The 16,909-nt window shown below is 24.6% G+C and overlaps 1 protein-coding gene across 1 annotated transcript; it reads left to right on the forward strand.

Annotated features, from left to right (window-relative positions):
• Nucleotides 1-6,648: 6,648 nt before the first annotated feature.
• LOC112597526 (kelch-like protein 18) lies at nt 6,649-11,389 on the forward strand. The gene is made up of 10 exons (XM_025343603.1): nt 6,649-6,861; nt 6,932-7,062; nt 7,154-7,294; nt 8,111-8,306; nt 8,373-8,530; nt 8,990-9,126; nt 9,200-9,422; nt 9,722-9,938; nt 10,452-10,621; nt 10,680-11,389. The coding sequence occupies exons 1-10, from the start codon at nt 6,649-6,651 to the stop codon at nt 10,903-10,905; spliced, it is 1,812 nt and encodes a 603-aa protein (XP_025199388.1). The 3' UTR covers nt 10,906-11,389.
• The last annotated feature ends 5,520 nt before the right edge of the window (nt 11,390-16,909 follow it).

A 16,909-nucleotide genomic window follows, 5' to 3' on the forward strand; every position in this document is an offset into this window, starting at 1 on the left:
TGATATTTAACTTAACTTAAAAACTAGGTTTAATTTTTTTTTACATTTTTTTTTTTTTTTTTTGAACTGATGTCTGAGCATTTGATATTTAACTTATTTTAACTTAAATTAGAACTATATATTTTGACATTATTTTTTTTTTTGAACTCGTGTCTAAACATTTGATATTTAACTTATATTAACTTAAAACTAGGTTTTATGTTTTTTTACATTATTTTTTTTTTTTGTTTTGAACTGGTGTCTGAACATTTGATATTTAACTTATATTAACTTAAATTATAATTTTATATTTTTTTACATTAACTTAAAACTAGGTTTTATGTTTTTTTACATTATTTTTTTTTTTTTTTTTACACAAGTGCTTAGACATTAAATGTTACTTATATTAACTTAAATTAGAACTATATATTTTGACATTATTTTTTTTTTTGAACTCGTGTCTAAACATTTGATATTTAACTTATTTTAACTTAAATTAGAATTATATTATATATTTTGACATTTTTTTTTTTTTTTTTTGAATTTTTTGTCGGAACATTTGATATTTAATTTGTATTAATTTAAATTAGGTTTTATATTTTTACATTATTATTATTATTATTTTTTTTTTTACACTTGTGCTTAAGCATTTAATGTTTAACTTTTTTAAATTTTAATTAGAGTTATTTTTGAACTATTATACAATTAAATGTCAACATATCATTACATTTGTGTATCTTAAAAACAAATGATTGTAGATACTTGAAATTTTTAACCAAATGTTTAAATTATTGTTTTTACTGTGATAACCTTTTCAAAATGCTTAACTTTTTTTGAGCTATTTATTGATATAAGAAATTTTCAATTTTTAGTTTTTTTTTTTTAATAAATATCAATTAAATTTTTTTTGCAAATAGAAATATTTAATAATTTAATATAAGATCATAAATTTTTCATATTTTAACGATAAAATATAAAAATTCAGAATGTTTTATCATATACTGACATTTGCAATAACTTTCGTTCTATTGAATGTTTTAATTTTTTTTTTTATTTGACAATTGTCATCTTTATTAGGTACACTTAAAATATTTTTAGATTTTTTTTTACCTTTTTTATGCAAAATTTTCTAATTGATATTTAAACAAATCAAGATAGCCATTTTGTAAATCTAATTTTTAGAAAAATGTTGGTATCAAAAACTTTTATTAAGGTTGACTCAATAATTTTAATCAATTTTTAATGTTTGCTTAAATTTTAATTTAATTTCTTGTTTATCAGTGTTACAGCAATTATCGATTATCGATTATCCAGAAAATTTATTTGAATTAGCATAAAATCATGCAAACTTCAAAAAATCGTAGAAAATAAACGGCTTAACATTTTTCATTTTCATTTTTTTTTTTTTTTGTTAACTTGTTTTAAGAATTATATCAATAAAATGGCTATTTTTATTTTTTTAAATATCAAATAAAAAATTTTTTAATTTCTTAATTTTAAATACAAAATTTAAAAAAAAAAAAAAAATCAAAAAATTAATTTAATTTAATGCAGATGGCAATTGATAATTAAAAAAAATAATAAGTTGAAAATGTTAAATAGAACAAAAATTTGTAGTTATCAATTCAGCATGAAACACTGTATTATATTAAGGCAATTAAATTTTTATAGACTTTTTAAATTCTAATTTAGAGAAATTTTTTATTTTAAACAATAAAAAATGGTATAATGATTGTTTTTTGTAGTTTAAATAAAATCATGGGTTCCTAAACCTTTATGCATTTTTTGCAGAGTGAGGAACTAAAATAACCGATTTTTAGAGATAAACAATAAAATAAAAAAAAATTAATAAAAATTAATTATTATCTATTATAATGAAGTAAATGACTTACCATTTATTTTTTTTTTAAATCATGTCCTCAAGATGATGTCCATCACCCATCTCTTCTCGAGTCTACTTCGTATGTTTTCCACTAGACGGTGTACCACTTCGAAAGGTGGTACATTTTCAAGTGAACAAATGATTTTTTTTCGTACAGGTTTCTTTCAGGAACACATTTTTGCGAAGTTAGTAATCCATATTTTAACAGCCTAAGCAGATGGTACCGAATTATAGCGTTTAATATTAAAGTGAAGTCAAAATGAACGAAGTGCAGCTACGTAATTTTCATTATTTTTGTAAAACAAGTTTATTGAACGAGCACGTTGTTCATCACTCCACTGATCCATGAATACTAAATAGTAAATGGCACGCGTTGTTTTAAAGTTAATAATATTTAGCGATAATTCTTATCTTAATTATTACTGGGAAAATCTATTTTTAAAATCCACCATTCGAGTATTCCACCCTGTGTTATTATGAATTTTATTGAACGCAATAACATTTTTTATTTATTTTAAAATATTATTTATCTTTACTTTATAGGTATTTCTATGAATTTAAATAAAACTGATAAATTTTATCTTCACGGAAATATTTGTGATTGATATAATATGGTATAAATATTAAATATATATTATTATAATAATTTTATATTCTTACTAGAACCAGTGAAACTTGCTGTAAGTGAATACCCTAGGGTAGGATTTAAGACTTGAGAAAAACCTCAGGGGGTCATTTGGAATAAAGCATAATTATAAATAGGTACCATGATTGAGCAATAAAATAGGTACAAGTATATAATTATTATTACATTTGTTAGACATATTTATGTTTTAAGCAAACAATTTGTTTAAAGTTATAAGGGTTAGATTATAATAAGTTATAATTTTTTTTTTTACATTTAAAATGATTTTGATTAAATATAAATGATAAACATTTTCTAATATATAGATTTTTTTCTACGGAGAATAAAACATCTAAGCTAACATAATTTTATTGCATAGGTATTTGAGTAAAATTTAATATAAGTTCTACATTTTATTGATAGTTACAATACCTATAGGTATTGTAACTATCAATAAAATATATGTTTAATATTTTATAAATATAAAATAAAATAATTTTAACTTAACTCAGTTATACAATTACAAATTTAAAACTCCTTATCATGAAATTTCAATTTTTTCATAATAAACACAACTTTAAATATTCAATATAATTTTAAAGTATTTTCATGAATTAACAAATTATTGACAAATAAAAATTGTTGATGCATAAAATGTTCATATTCTATAATTGTTTGCATTGAAACCGGGCCCCTAGTCACAAAAACATCCTTTATTTTATTTTATATTATTAGGAACCACTATAAAATATTGATATCATTTTAAAGTCCAGAATTATGAAAAATCTATTCTAAATTTTACGACACAGATTAATCAAAACTTTTGTTTTGCAATTATACAAAATATGAGTAATAATAAACATCTATTCAAAAAATAAGAACAAATCCTCCATTAACCCCAGGTCCTTAGACTTATAACAACAATAACATTTAAAAATGGCATTAATAATATATTTATTTATTAGTAATAAGAATAACTAATTAATATTTAGCAATAAATAGGCAACAACATCAACAATATTTTACTAAATGAATGTCAATATTTAGCACGTTTCTAAGTAATACAATATTATTTTAAAAATATACTTTTTTAAATATTTTATGTTAAAATTGAACATATCGTATCAAAAAATGCTTATTTCTAGTTTTTCTAATTATTTTTGCTTTTTTGACAAATTTTTCAACTTTTATGGTTTTTTCTTGCAATGATATTTATGATGGAATAAACAATACTATAATAAAGCAAAATGTTTTGAAAGTGAAGTTTGATTTTTTTATAACAAAGATTTATTTATTTTTTGATTTTTGAGTTAGAAAGTTTTCTTAATCATTTTTTTTGATAATTTTTTGTAATCTTTAATTAAATTATTTTTAGCACAATCAAAAATTACGTCTTGTGTCTACTTTATTATGTAAAAAGAAAGTTTTTTTTCTATTAAATACTTTTTTTGCTTAAATTTAAGCTTCTTATTACTTATTTGAGTGCTTATAATGATGTTTTTAAGCACTTATTTTTATGATTTTAAATGCTATAAGCCCTGAGCCCCGATTATAACAGTTATTTTATAATTTATTGATTAAATAAATTGCTCAAAGTTTCCTTCATTATTTTCTACGCATAATTGAAATCGTTGTAGACATCCTCTATTGATTGTTGTCATTATTTGATTTTCAGTAGGGCCATTACACGCAAACATGATGTTATTTTTTAAATTTTTTTAATTTAAATACTTTAATTTGTAGTAACCACTAGTACTATCTACAACCGTGGTCTAGGCTTACCTAGTTTTAATTATTATAATTTTGAACTTTTTGAATGGTTTATTGTTATTAGTTTTTATTATTTGTTTATGTACAAGTAAGTAATATGTATGTGAATTGTAGGTACTCTTATATGACTTTTTTCTTTTGAAATACTGACAATACTAGATTAAATACTATATCCTATAAAATAATGAAAGATATTATTGTCTTTATCTCTAAAATAACATACCTAAAATATGAGCTGAAAGAGTTTTAATATACAAGATAATTATAATAGATATGAATAAATATTATATTTAAAATATATTACAACAGTATTATTACTAATTAGTAATTACCATCTGTATATATTAATAATTAATAATTTTATTTATATTTTAATAAGTGTTCAAAATTTTAACTATTTTCGACTAAACAAAAAGACAGACGGCACTCCATTAATTCAGTTGATGTAGCTATTTTTACGATTGAAATTTGAAGAATTAATATCTCTACAGTATTATTTTGTTATTGTTTTGAGCTCTTCTATATTATTTGATTCTACTTTGTAAACTTAATTTTTTAGAAAGCCCCCCCCACAAAAAAAAAAAAAAAATCAAGAACTTTCAAATTAGGAAAACGTGTTGGCCTTTTAATTTTGGGGTTATGAGTTTTAATTTCCAAACTAGTTGTCTTTATACATTGATACATTTGACTTAAAAATTTACGTTGTACGTACGACTAATGTATTATTTGCAGCCTACAGGTATACCATCTTGCTGCCAAATTAAGTCAAAGGGAATGTTTTTCATCAAAAAATGATAAACTTATAAGAATATTGCCTTGACAATAATTAAAAATGACCTAACAAAATACTGTAAACATCTAATAAGCGTAATATACAAAAATCTACGGTTTTTAATTTAATAATTTTTTGTTTTGGTAAATGTTATCGGAAAAATATTGTAATTTGGTGTAATAATAGATGGTGAATATCCATTTGCACGTATAATAACTATTTCTTCCCAAACGATTTTTATTCTTTATTGTAATTAAAAAAAAATATCTGTAGATGCTTGAAATTTTCACAAAAAGTGTAAATTATAGTTTAAAATTTATGGTATACTTTTCAAAATATTATGACTCTTTTTGAGTTATTTATAGGTTAGGTTAGGTTAAAAAATAAATAAAAAACTTAAAATATAATTAAATAATTAAATAAATACACAATTTATTGTACATTGTGATTGTCATAAAAAAAAATTACTCAATATGTAACTCGTTTAACAATTTAAATTTTATTAATAAACGAATTTGATCTTTTTAGTTCTAGTGTACTTACAGGAATATGAAATTGGAAATTTATACGTCTTACCTTTGTAAAAGGGTTTTGTTTTCACCAGCGGTTTCTTAATCCTAGGCTTTATATAAACTCAGTAAATCGCTATTTCAAACTAACTTTTTGTTTTAAACTATAGGCGTTCCAATATAAATTTATTTCAAACTAGGAAAATATTTAACGTATTGTGTAGTAAAAAACCAATTAAAAGTGCAATTTGTAATAAATGAGCAATATGTACTTAATAAATATAGTTAAATAGTTAAAACAATGGTCGATGGCTAATGGGCCTTAGAAAAAAAGCTAGTACCTACCATTGATTATAGAATATACTATAATTATAGTACCTATATTATAATTATTTTTTACTATAATTATATTCTATAATCAATGTACCTACCTACCCATAAATAGGTTGTAGAACAATTAGTGGTTGGAATAAATAAGCGTCAAAACAAAAGTCTGACGCATATTTTGGATATTAGAACAAATTAACTTTGGTGCAAATACCTATCTGTGGGACAAAAAGTAGTTTCGCTGTTATTGATATTAATGCACAAAACCCATAGATAAGTGAGTATTTACTATTTACTAACTTATTGGCCATTGCCAGTTACGACTGGGACACGATTATTGGCCAGTGTCCACTCTCATCAGTTAATAACATTCAATTCAATTTTTTATTTTTCATCTAATGTTCAATCATTATTGTCCAAGCTTTAAGAGTTTTCCACCTTGTTATATCAGCTTGTAAGTCTGTCATAGTGTCGTAATATTCAATTTTTGTATAAAATTAATACTAAATAAATATTAAACACTTTATGGGCTATTTAGCTAAGAAATTTATCTGTTAATTTAATTTAATTTAAATAACGATAATACTAAACAAAGTTATATTACGTCATGTCTATCAATTTTTATATACTCTGTGATGCATATTCATAATTAATTATTTGAATAACCAAATTACCTATATTATCGACTGAAACGTATCAGCTTTTAATGATTCGTTAGTGGATTTTTGTTTTTGAAATTATTGTCACCATCCCCATCTGTGTTAAAATCATAAAAGATAGATTGATGCTTTTTGAGATGGCACTGGCAACAATGATTGATCAAGAAAACATGACGTTCAATCCTGCAAATTTGCATTCTTCAAAGATACCATTTCCAAAATTATCATCTATTGAAAGTGAATATTTTGTATATCATCAGGCTGATCTGTTCTCTCAGAGTTTCTCAGCTATTGAGGGCATTCGCTGTATGGGAAAACTATGTGATGTTACACTGAAGGTAAGTAAATTTATAGTAAATAGTTATTGTTCTATATCTGTAAACTTGGTAACTAATTTTTTTTAATTAGGTAGAAAATATGTCCTTTAGTGCCCATCGTTTAGTGTTAGCTGCTACAGTACCGTATTTTAATGCTATGTTTACGCACAACATGATTGAAAGTACTCAGAAAGATATTGTGATGCATGGAATTGATCCTGAGTAAGATTTGTTTATTAACTAAGGAAATTATCAATTATTATAAAAAAAAGCTACCTATATATAATGTTTAATTTTTTTTTTTTAATTAAAGAGCATTGGAAGCATTGATAAACTTTGCATACAGTGGTCGAATATCAATAAATGTTAATAATGTTCAGTCACTATTAATTGGAGCCTCATTTTTGCAGTTGAAATTTGTGCGAAATGCATGTACAACATTCATTAAAGAAAGGTAATTAATTGGTTTTTGTTGGATTTATTTTCATATATTGTAAAGTATTTAACATAATAAGAAAGTACCTACACTAGTTAGTAGCTACAGTAAACATATTAGCTTGTATCTATAAAATTGTATATCAAAATTTTCAAGGAAGAAAATAGAATGTTTGTTAAACGTATCTGTTCAATATTGATCGTTCAAGAAGTTACATGCGTAGTATACTAATGAAATATACTGATTTTTGTTTGTTTCTGCCTTTTTTATGAGTGTACATATTACATTTCCCTTGAAAATTTTATATTTTTTATAATATAAATTATTAATAAAATCATTTTTGTAATATGTGGTTAAATTATTAAAATAATACATTATTTTAATCACGAGCTTACCCAAGTTATTGAGGTAGAAAAAGTAATTTGAAAGTAAATAAACTCAACAAAATTATTTAATCCAAGTCAATAAAATGTTAGTTTAAAAGTTTTTGTGTCATCTGTAAGATTAAACTAATCACATAATTTTATATAATATTATTTTAATGTATTTGCATACCTAATATATAATTGTACACTCTAATAATATATTTAATACTAATATTATGTTAATAATTGTTAAATTTGTTCTCACATCATTTTTAAAAACTTAATTATAAATGTCAAATAACCATATAACATTATTGTATTATAGTGTGTAGAAAATACTATTTATGTTATACTTAAAATATTTATGAATATACATAAACCTGAAGTTTAAAATTAAAATAAATTCTGAACATATATTTTAGATTTGTGATTTTTTTTATCTAATGTCTAATAAAATATTACATTTTAGGTTTCATCTAAATAATATTTTAAAAGTACGTTCATTAGCTGATTCATTAGGATGCTTTGATCTATTGACTGATGCTAATAGATATATAGCTCAGAATTTTCGTGATATTTCATTGTCTGAAGATTTCTTGAATCTTAGTATTTTTGAAATAATAGATATAATCAATAAAGATGAATTACAAGCATCTGAAGAACAGGTAATTTGGTTTTATAATAATTAAGTAAAAACTCGATGGAATAAAAACCTACTCAATTTTTTTTAGGTATTTGAAGCAGCTATTCGCTGGGTAAAACAAGGAGAATTGAGACAAGAATGTTTTCCTCAGTTGCTCGCTGCTGTAAGATTGCCATTACTTTCACCTCATTACTTGGCTGATCGAGTTGCTACTGAAGAATTAATTAGATCATCTCACGAATGCAGGTTAAAAATTCTTGCAGTATTAAGTGTTCTTGGATCTATAAATACCAATTATTTTATTTTATTGGCAATGAATAATAATATTTAAAATACTCATTCATATTATAAAAAAACAGTGACTAAAAATGAATTATTGTAAGTGTATTAAAATACACTAAAAAAAAATAAATATATTTTCATTTTATTTTTTATCTTATTTTCTAGTTGGTTGTAACAGTATAATATTAAAATGAAAATAAGTTCATATAATAATATTATGAAATTCTTAAGTATTATTAGTAAATAAATTTAATCAATTAATTTATGAGTACATTTGAATAAGACAGTTACTATAAAAATTCCATATCTATTTAAACTTGCTTTATACTTATTACCAAATCTTATGATCTAAACAATTATTACCTAAAATGTATTAAATTGTAATAATATTGAATATTTCACATTTATTTCTTTATTGTTTAGAGATCTATTAGATGAAGCTAAAGACTATCATTTAATGCCTGAAAGACGAATTTTGTTACAAAGTTTTCGTACTAAACCTCGCTGTGTCAGTTATATTCGTGGGCACATATTTGCAGTTGGTGGTCTTACAAAATCAGGTATTTGTATATTTAAATAATTTTGATACAATTTCTCACCTGTATAATAAAATATGAACTATTTTAATCTTAGGTGATTCATTAAGTACTGTTGAAGTCTATAATCCCTTGACCGAACGATGGGAGCTTGCAGAAGCCATGAGTATATTACGTAGTAGAGTTGGAGTAGCTGTACTAAATAACAAATTATATGCGTTTGGAGGTTATAATGGAATTGAAAGACTTTCTTCAGTAGAAGTATTTGATCCTATGACAAAATCTTGGAGTATAGTTTCACCTATGCATCGTAGGCGCAGGTCAGTATTAATTATTAATACAAAAATAATTAAATAATTAATATAAGTATTAATAATATTAATAATATAAATATAAATAATATATTATTAATAATAATAATAATATATATCATATTTATATATTATTAATAATATTAATATTATTATTATTATAATTATAATTATTACAATTATTAATACAGGTCAGTTATTCTAATACATCACAGATTTTTTAATTTATTGAAACAAGCATTTGTTATAATTGTTCAGTTCTTAAGTATAAAAATATTGCTCAAAATTAAAATTATATTTTATTGTAGTGCCCTTGGAGCAGCTGCTCTTAATGATCGACTTTATGTGTGTGGAGGATTTGATGGAGTCACTTCATTAAATATTGTTGAATGTTATCAGCCTGATTTAGATCGCTGGACAATCATTACACCAATGCAAAAACATCGAAGTGCTGGTGGCGTGGTTGCATTTGATGGTTATATTTATATTCTTGGAGGTCACGATGGTCTAAGTATTTTTGATTCAGTAAGTTGATATTTAATATTTAATGCACTAAAAGCCAATTATAAATATTATGTATGTACTATAAAATTCAAAAATTTTAATTTTAAAAATGTTAAAATATGCATAATTATCCGCAAAATTTAAAAAAAAATAATTAAATAACTAAAATCTTGTATCAAAAATTTGATTTCTTCTTTTAGGTACAATTTGAAATTGATGTCATCTTTTATTTTTATTCTGAAAACTTCAACAAAAAAAAAAAAAAAAATAAAATAAAATAAAAAGATACTTAGCTTAAATTATGTATAATCAGATAAATATAAATTTTCCCAAAATATGCTTTAAAAAAATTCATCACTTATGCAAAACTTTGCAAAAATTCTTTAAAATGAATGGTACAAGTTTTTATCGAATTCTACAAAAATAATAATAACTATTTGATTCCATGAACATCATCTCTTTAAACATAATACAAAGTATTATAATTTATAATTATTGTTGTATTAATAATTAATATTATATTTTTACTTATAGGTTGAACGGTATGATACATATACAGGTCAATGGATGACTGTAACACCAATGTTAATAAAACGTTGTCGCTTAGGAGTGGCCACGTTGAATGGTAAACTTTATGCATGTGGTGGATATGATGGATCAACATTTTTACAAACTGTTGAAGAATATGATCCTCAGACTGACAAGTAGTGACTTATAAAGAAAAGTTTAATCATAGTATACTTTAATTGACTTGTTCTTTAGGTGGAGATTTGTGGCTTCTATGAATGTGACAAGAAGCCGTGTGGCATTAGTGGCTAATGCTGGAAAATTGTGGGCTATTGGTGGATATGATGGATTTTTGAATCTGCCCACTGTTGAAGTATATGACCCAAAAGTTGATTGTTGGACATTAGCGGCTTCTATGTGTGCCCATGAAGGTGGAGTTGGAGTCGGTGTCATACCCATTCAAGAGCCTGAAGTTCCATGAATATTTGTCTGTTGTGGTTAATACAATAATAACATTACCATCTATTATATCGCAATGTGAGCGGTAGGATAGATAGCATTTATAATATGTAAAAATGAAAACAATCTTATAAATTATATTATTTATGTTGACTGATCATTTTTATGACATTTTGGAAGACAATATCACTGTGCAACTATAATCGTTTATCAAAGACTCATTCCAAATAGGATGCCAGGTGATATGAAAAAACTTGTATTCATCTTAAAACATGTGTGTTAAAAAAAAGTTTGTGTTTCATAGCCTTTGAAAATATTCAAATTGTTTCACTGCTTGCTAGTAATTCAATATTGTTTCTTACTGGGTTTTACTTAGTCAAACCTTTTTCTGTATACAATATAAGTTTTTACTTTTTATCCTGTGATATATTTCTGTTTATTTCACTCCTATATTGTGTTACTTTTTGATGTACAATTTTTTGAATGATAAATGTAAATTAGACATATTGATGTCATAAAATATTATTTTACAATACCAAATTGAACATCATATTTATGTATACTGTAAATAAGTACACAATATTGTTGTTGAATTTATATAAATAATTTTAAGTTAAGTCTGAACAAATTTTACTAATCTAGAACTGTTAAACTTGTTATTGTATATTAGTATATTACTATAACTGTTGTTATTTTGTTTGAAAATGTATTACACAATGATAAATATTATAGGTATATCTAATACTTTTTTTAAACTTGTTCCACAATGCTGGTTTGTTTTTATTATTTATTTTAATATCTACTTCATATTATGTTATAAAAAAGCTTTTTCTTCATATTAGATCCAATTAAAATATGTAATTAAAGTTATAAACATGCTTGTACTTTATAATAGTAATTACTTAACGAAAAAATAAAATGTAATTATTATCATTTATCACATACTTGCACTGTGTATTATTATTTTTTTCAATAAATTCCTATCAATGGAGAAAATACTTGATAGTGTGGCACGGCAATGCCCCGGTGCCTTGAACTTGGATTGGACCTCGGATTTTGTAATTGCAATTTGTACATTCAAAAATTTGAATTTTGTTTTAAAATTCACGTCGTACTGTATGGAGGCAAAGTGCTAAGCATAATATTTCGTACAAGAGTATGGACCGGGCTGGACTTTTATGTTATTTATTGAAATAAATGTGTAATACGAGTGTAATCAGAGTTTTATTTAACTTTATTTTATCAACATGAGTGTGCTACTGTACTGTGAGACATAGTGCGTGTGGTGTAAAATTGCACGAATTAAATACATTTAATCGGAGACGAGCCGTTGCCGATTACTCTTTGATCGAATCGAAACCCCGTGGTTTGCGTGTCTAATATTCTCCGTTACACAAAACATGTAAAGGCGTTAGCCAATGACGAGAGACACTGAGTGTTTGGACATGTGGATAAGTCCTGGCTGTTGAATTGCAGGCCACCAGTTATTGACCTTTTCTAAGTCTCTGTTTTTTTGCCAGCGGTTGAAATATGTGCAAAATTTCACGCCAGTTAACCGTCCACGCGTGCCGCTTCAATTACCTCGTGTGATCAAGAGCGTGCTGATTGTTTGGTTGTCGTCGTCTCAACGAACGTGTCCTGAGAAGAGATGTCGCATCGGAGATAGTTGCATGACCTTTAAGTCATATCTACCCTATGAGTCGTCGCCCGCGATGCGCGACAACTACGGATTTCATTCAATACTTGTAAGATCGGTTGCGGCGCAACGCAGAGTCACAGAGACAGTCTTATCTCCCATTGTTGGGGTTCGTTATAAGCCAGGACCCTCTTTTGCACGCTGTTGTCTACCGCGGATATCTACGGTGTGTTAAGATATTGTGATTTTTAATGTGGTTATTCAATAATTTAGTGATTCATTTGAAGGTTATAAGGTAAAAGATATTGGTGAGACGTTTCAAATGAATACGTTCACGATGTATGAAAATGATAAAAATTTAATAATATACGCACTACGCAGGATAAAATGCGGTTACACTAGTGATAAAAAACAAAATTGAGTTTAGCAAAAAAGTAACTGTAGACACAAACACGCAATAATATATTATTTATACAAATGATTTGATTTGGGAGTTATAAAAAAGTAGAACATAATAAATTATTGTATTAGTGTTATGATATTACACAAAATATTATTAGAATAAACTTTTAATGGGTAAGTATAATTTTTTAATCGTTATTATCATCTATGATGTACCTACGTAATATCTTCTGTTGTTATTTGCTACATTTTATGTATCTATAACTAATTAAATGTTCTTACTATGAAACTGTTGTTGGTTTAATGTTTATCTAATAATTAATTGTTTGACTTAAGTTGAAAAAGTTGATTTTAATAAAGCTTTTTAATTAAAATGAAAGTTCATCGCAACTAATTTATATGTTACGTTAGTCATTATTGCTTTTTAGATTACCTATGAATCAATTTAGCAATTAATTTGGGAAAATCCGTGGGCGTCCGTTATCTAAATCAATATTAACACATAACAATTGACGAAATCAAAAGAATATATTATTATAATAGGAATACGCATCTTATTGCCAATCTTCTTGAATTTAATTTATTGGTTGATCGTACCTTTACTTTAAGATTAAAGGGGAAATGAAGTAGGTACCTAACCTAAACTGCAGGAGCGAATTGGCTCAGTTAGCTAGTCGGCGAACGCGAACTGGTCTGTAACCTGTATTACATAATAATTTAGACCAAAATTATTTTAAAAAATAAATGAAAACTAACAAAAATGCATCTTATAATATGATGAATTGTAAACATTGAATTATACACAATGCAAATACCGAAAATTAATGAATGTATAGAAATATGTAAATACACAATTCCCATTTTATTTTTATCAGTTTATGCTATGCGGCTATACCTAAGTCGCACCTAAAAAACAGACGATCGACGGAAAAAACGTAATTTTATTATGTCTATACCAAATTCATTATTTATTTTTATTTTTAATATAACTGTGAAATGTTGTTTAATTTAAATTAAAAATAAGGTAAGAGTTTTGAATGGTGTTTATTTTCCATCTGATAGTCAAAACGATAACATTTTTATAGACGAACGAGTAAGAATAATAACTAGGAAATATTTCGTTTTAATAACTTGTAGCCATTGTTAATAATTAAGACGAATAGTGTTGTGTTGTTTGAACAATGCCAGTAGTTGTTTTAATTGGTATACGGTATACCTATTATAAACGACACAATTATGGTTACGGGTTTAAATAATTTTGTCTCCTATAGGCTATAGTAAACAGTATTTTTAATAACGGAACGACATCGTTTTTCTTCAAATTAGCATGTATATACAATATACTTCTAAACATTAATTATATCGTATTATACAAAAGATAGAAATAAAATTAATTTTTCAAAATAATTGAGCTCATACAATATATTCTATACGTAAAGACATATATATATATTTTTTTAGCATAATTCTTTATTCAGCAATCTGTTACTGAAAAAAGAACAATAAGTTCAATTGATAATATACCTAAATTAAATAGTCGTGGGAACAAAGGAAGGAAGAGATCTCTCATTGGAGATACTTTATCGGAAAAATATTATACTTAATCAAAGATTTTTACGCATTGTTTTTATACGGTTTTCATTACTCCCAGTGTCAATCATGCGTGTGGGATGGGAGAGCTTAACAGTTCTACTACTTGATAACTAAAATTAAATCGTTATAGAGTTGGATAAATATAAAATAAATGTAAATTTTTTTCCTTTGCTTAATTTTTTAAGACTTTAATCACAATTATTTGATTTTGTTATATAATACCAATAAATTTTATTAACGGTATTTATCTTTAAATTGAATTTTTAATTTGTGATTAATAGTATAATATTATTTTTTATTATGTATTAAAAATCGAATGAAACACAATTATAATATTGAGTGTAATACAAATTGTAGATTTAAAAAAAATTAACGAGGAAACGCATTAATTAAATTTAACTGTAACAGATTAAAAAGAAATATCAGTATTATATAAATAAATAAATTCAATAATGTTTGGTATCAATTTAGATTAGTAATATGTTTAAAATTTAAAATGGACAAGCGTTGTGATATTAATGATAATAAATACTCAGTAACATTTAAACGTAGCTCTGAATGGGCGAAAAACAAAATAAACGGATAGAAAAAAATTAAACGCTATTGCTTAAGCCAAAAATCAACAGAGAGAAATAAAGTGTACTTATATTTTATTTTTATTGATATAATTATTTATTTAAGAATAATCGTCATGCTAACAAAACACTAATATGTTTTAAAAATAGTTTTAAATTGAATATTTTTGGTATGATGTTTTAATTCTTATTATAAATCATGTTTTTCTGACTGCCATATTCGAAGCCGTGGTGTAGTAAAATCACTAAAATTTGTATACTTTCTTTTAGTGTTATTAGAATTATGTAAGGGAATAAATATTCAATAAAAACAAAACAAAATATAGGTACTAGTATTTTGGAGAAAAAAAATTGATTTTATTATTTTTATTAATTTTCAGTAAAAGATATACCTAAATGAAATGCGATGAAGTAAAACCTTTTATCCTTAATTAATTTTAAAGTTCTTCAAAGAAATTTTAGATCCCTGCACGCTCTTTTCTTATTTTACTTCTATTTACTCCGCAAGTTATTTATCAAACGAACCAATGAGATGTCGTACCTATGATAAATACCAACGTTGACTGTCATTTTATAGTTAAATGTTTGTATACGTAATTCTATTCATTTTAGATGTTTTAATGTTTATCGATTCACTACAATATTTTTTTTATTGTCAGCTTTTAATTTTGATTGCGACTACATTTTATTTTTTTTGTAATTTACAAATGGAATTCAAGGGATGATTCTATGTAAATTATAAATAAAATTAAATATGTATATATGGTGATTCGCTAAGCATGAAAACGGATATGTATCTTCAATTAAGTAGTTATTCAAATTAATTAGATTTTTGAAACTGATAAATATAGGTTTTTGAAAACTATATTTTTTAGATTTATGAAATATTTTGTGTAACTAAACAAGTGTCTTGTGGCTTTAGTAATAAACTTCTTAAATAAGAACCTCGCCTCTTTTTACTGTAAATTATTTTGTGGATATATATTTTTAAATGTTTATGTACATACTTAGTTCAAAATTTGATTGAGTAGTTTCCCAGTAATTAAAATGCTTAAACTAAAGGGTAACAGCTAGGATATTATTAGGAGTAGTCCTTAAAAACGATTTTATAAATTATAAATGCTGGTAGGTTAATTCTAATTCTAATTAATAAAATGTTCAAATTACTATAAAGCATATTCCAAACCTGTGGCTATACAAACCCATTATACTTAGTATACACTACATAAAATTAAATGACTCAAAATACTATATTTGTTTGAATTTAATACATTAACATTTTCAGTAAAATTATCTATTAAATAATTTATTGTAGATAAAGGAAGTTTTCATTTGAGAAACAGACTTTGTATTTGACAGGATGCTTCTAAAGTACCTAGCAAAAAAAAAAAAAAAATAAAAATCTTAAACATTTTAAAACACGGTATTTAAGTGTACATAACAATTCAAACTATAAATTATTTTAAATATGCATTATTGAAGTAAAAAAGTGTGTGGACACTTTTTTAAATCATTCTGTGTAATAATATATACGTAGAGAACAAATAACGATCTAGTATGTACATATTGTATAACAATAAAAGTATAGGTAATGGTAATTTTATGATGTCATTAATATAGCTATCATCAAAAATGTAAATCTATAATAACTATAAGACGAATTAAAGTAGCTACTTATTAAAAACGCACATTTATAATAATAATAACTATGAAAAAAGGGGATATCTGACGTTTTTCAGAATGTTCTAAATAGTCGGGTTTTTAATCATTATTTACATTATTACAATCACAAAATACCTTAAACATGCTATAATTAGTGG

This window comes from Melanaphis sacchari, unplaced genomic scaffold (assembly GCF_002803265.2).
Source record: "Melanaphis sacchari strain LSU unplaced genomic scaffold, SCAv2.0 Contig42_pilon_pilon, whole genome shotgun sequence".
In the NCBI taxonomy this organism is placed as follows: Eukaryota; Metazoa; Arthropoda; class Insecta; order Hemiptera; family Aphididae; genus Melanaphis; species Melanaphis sacchari.

Coding starts and splice junctions, on each gene's coding strand:
- LOC112597526 (XM_025343603.1), top strand. CDS start 6,649: ATGCTTTTTGAGATGGCACTGGCAACAATGATTGATCAAGAAAACATG. Junction 7,295..8,110: donor ACAACATTCATTAAAGAAAG/GTAATTAATTGG, acceptor ATTACATTTTAG/GTTTCATCTAAATAATATTT. Junction 9,127..9,199: donor TGGTGGTCTTACAAAATCAG/GTATTTGTATAT, acceptor TTTTAATCTTAG/GTGATTCATTAAGTACTGTT.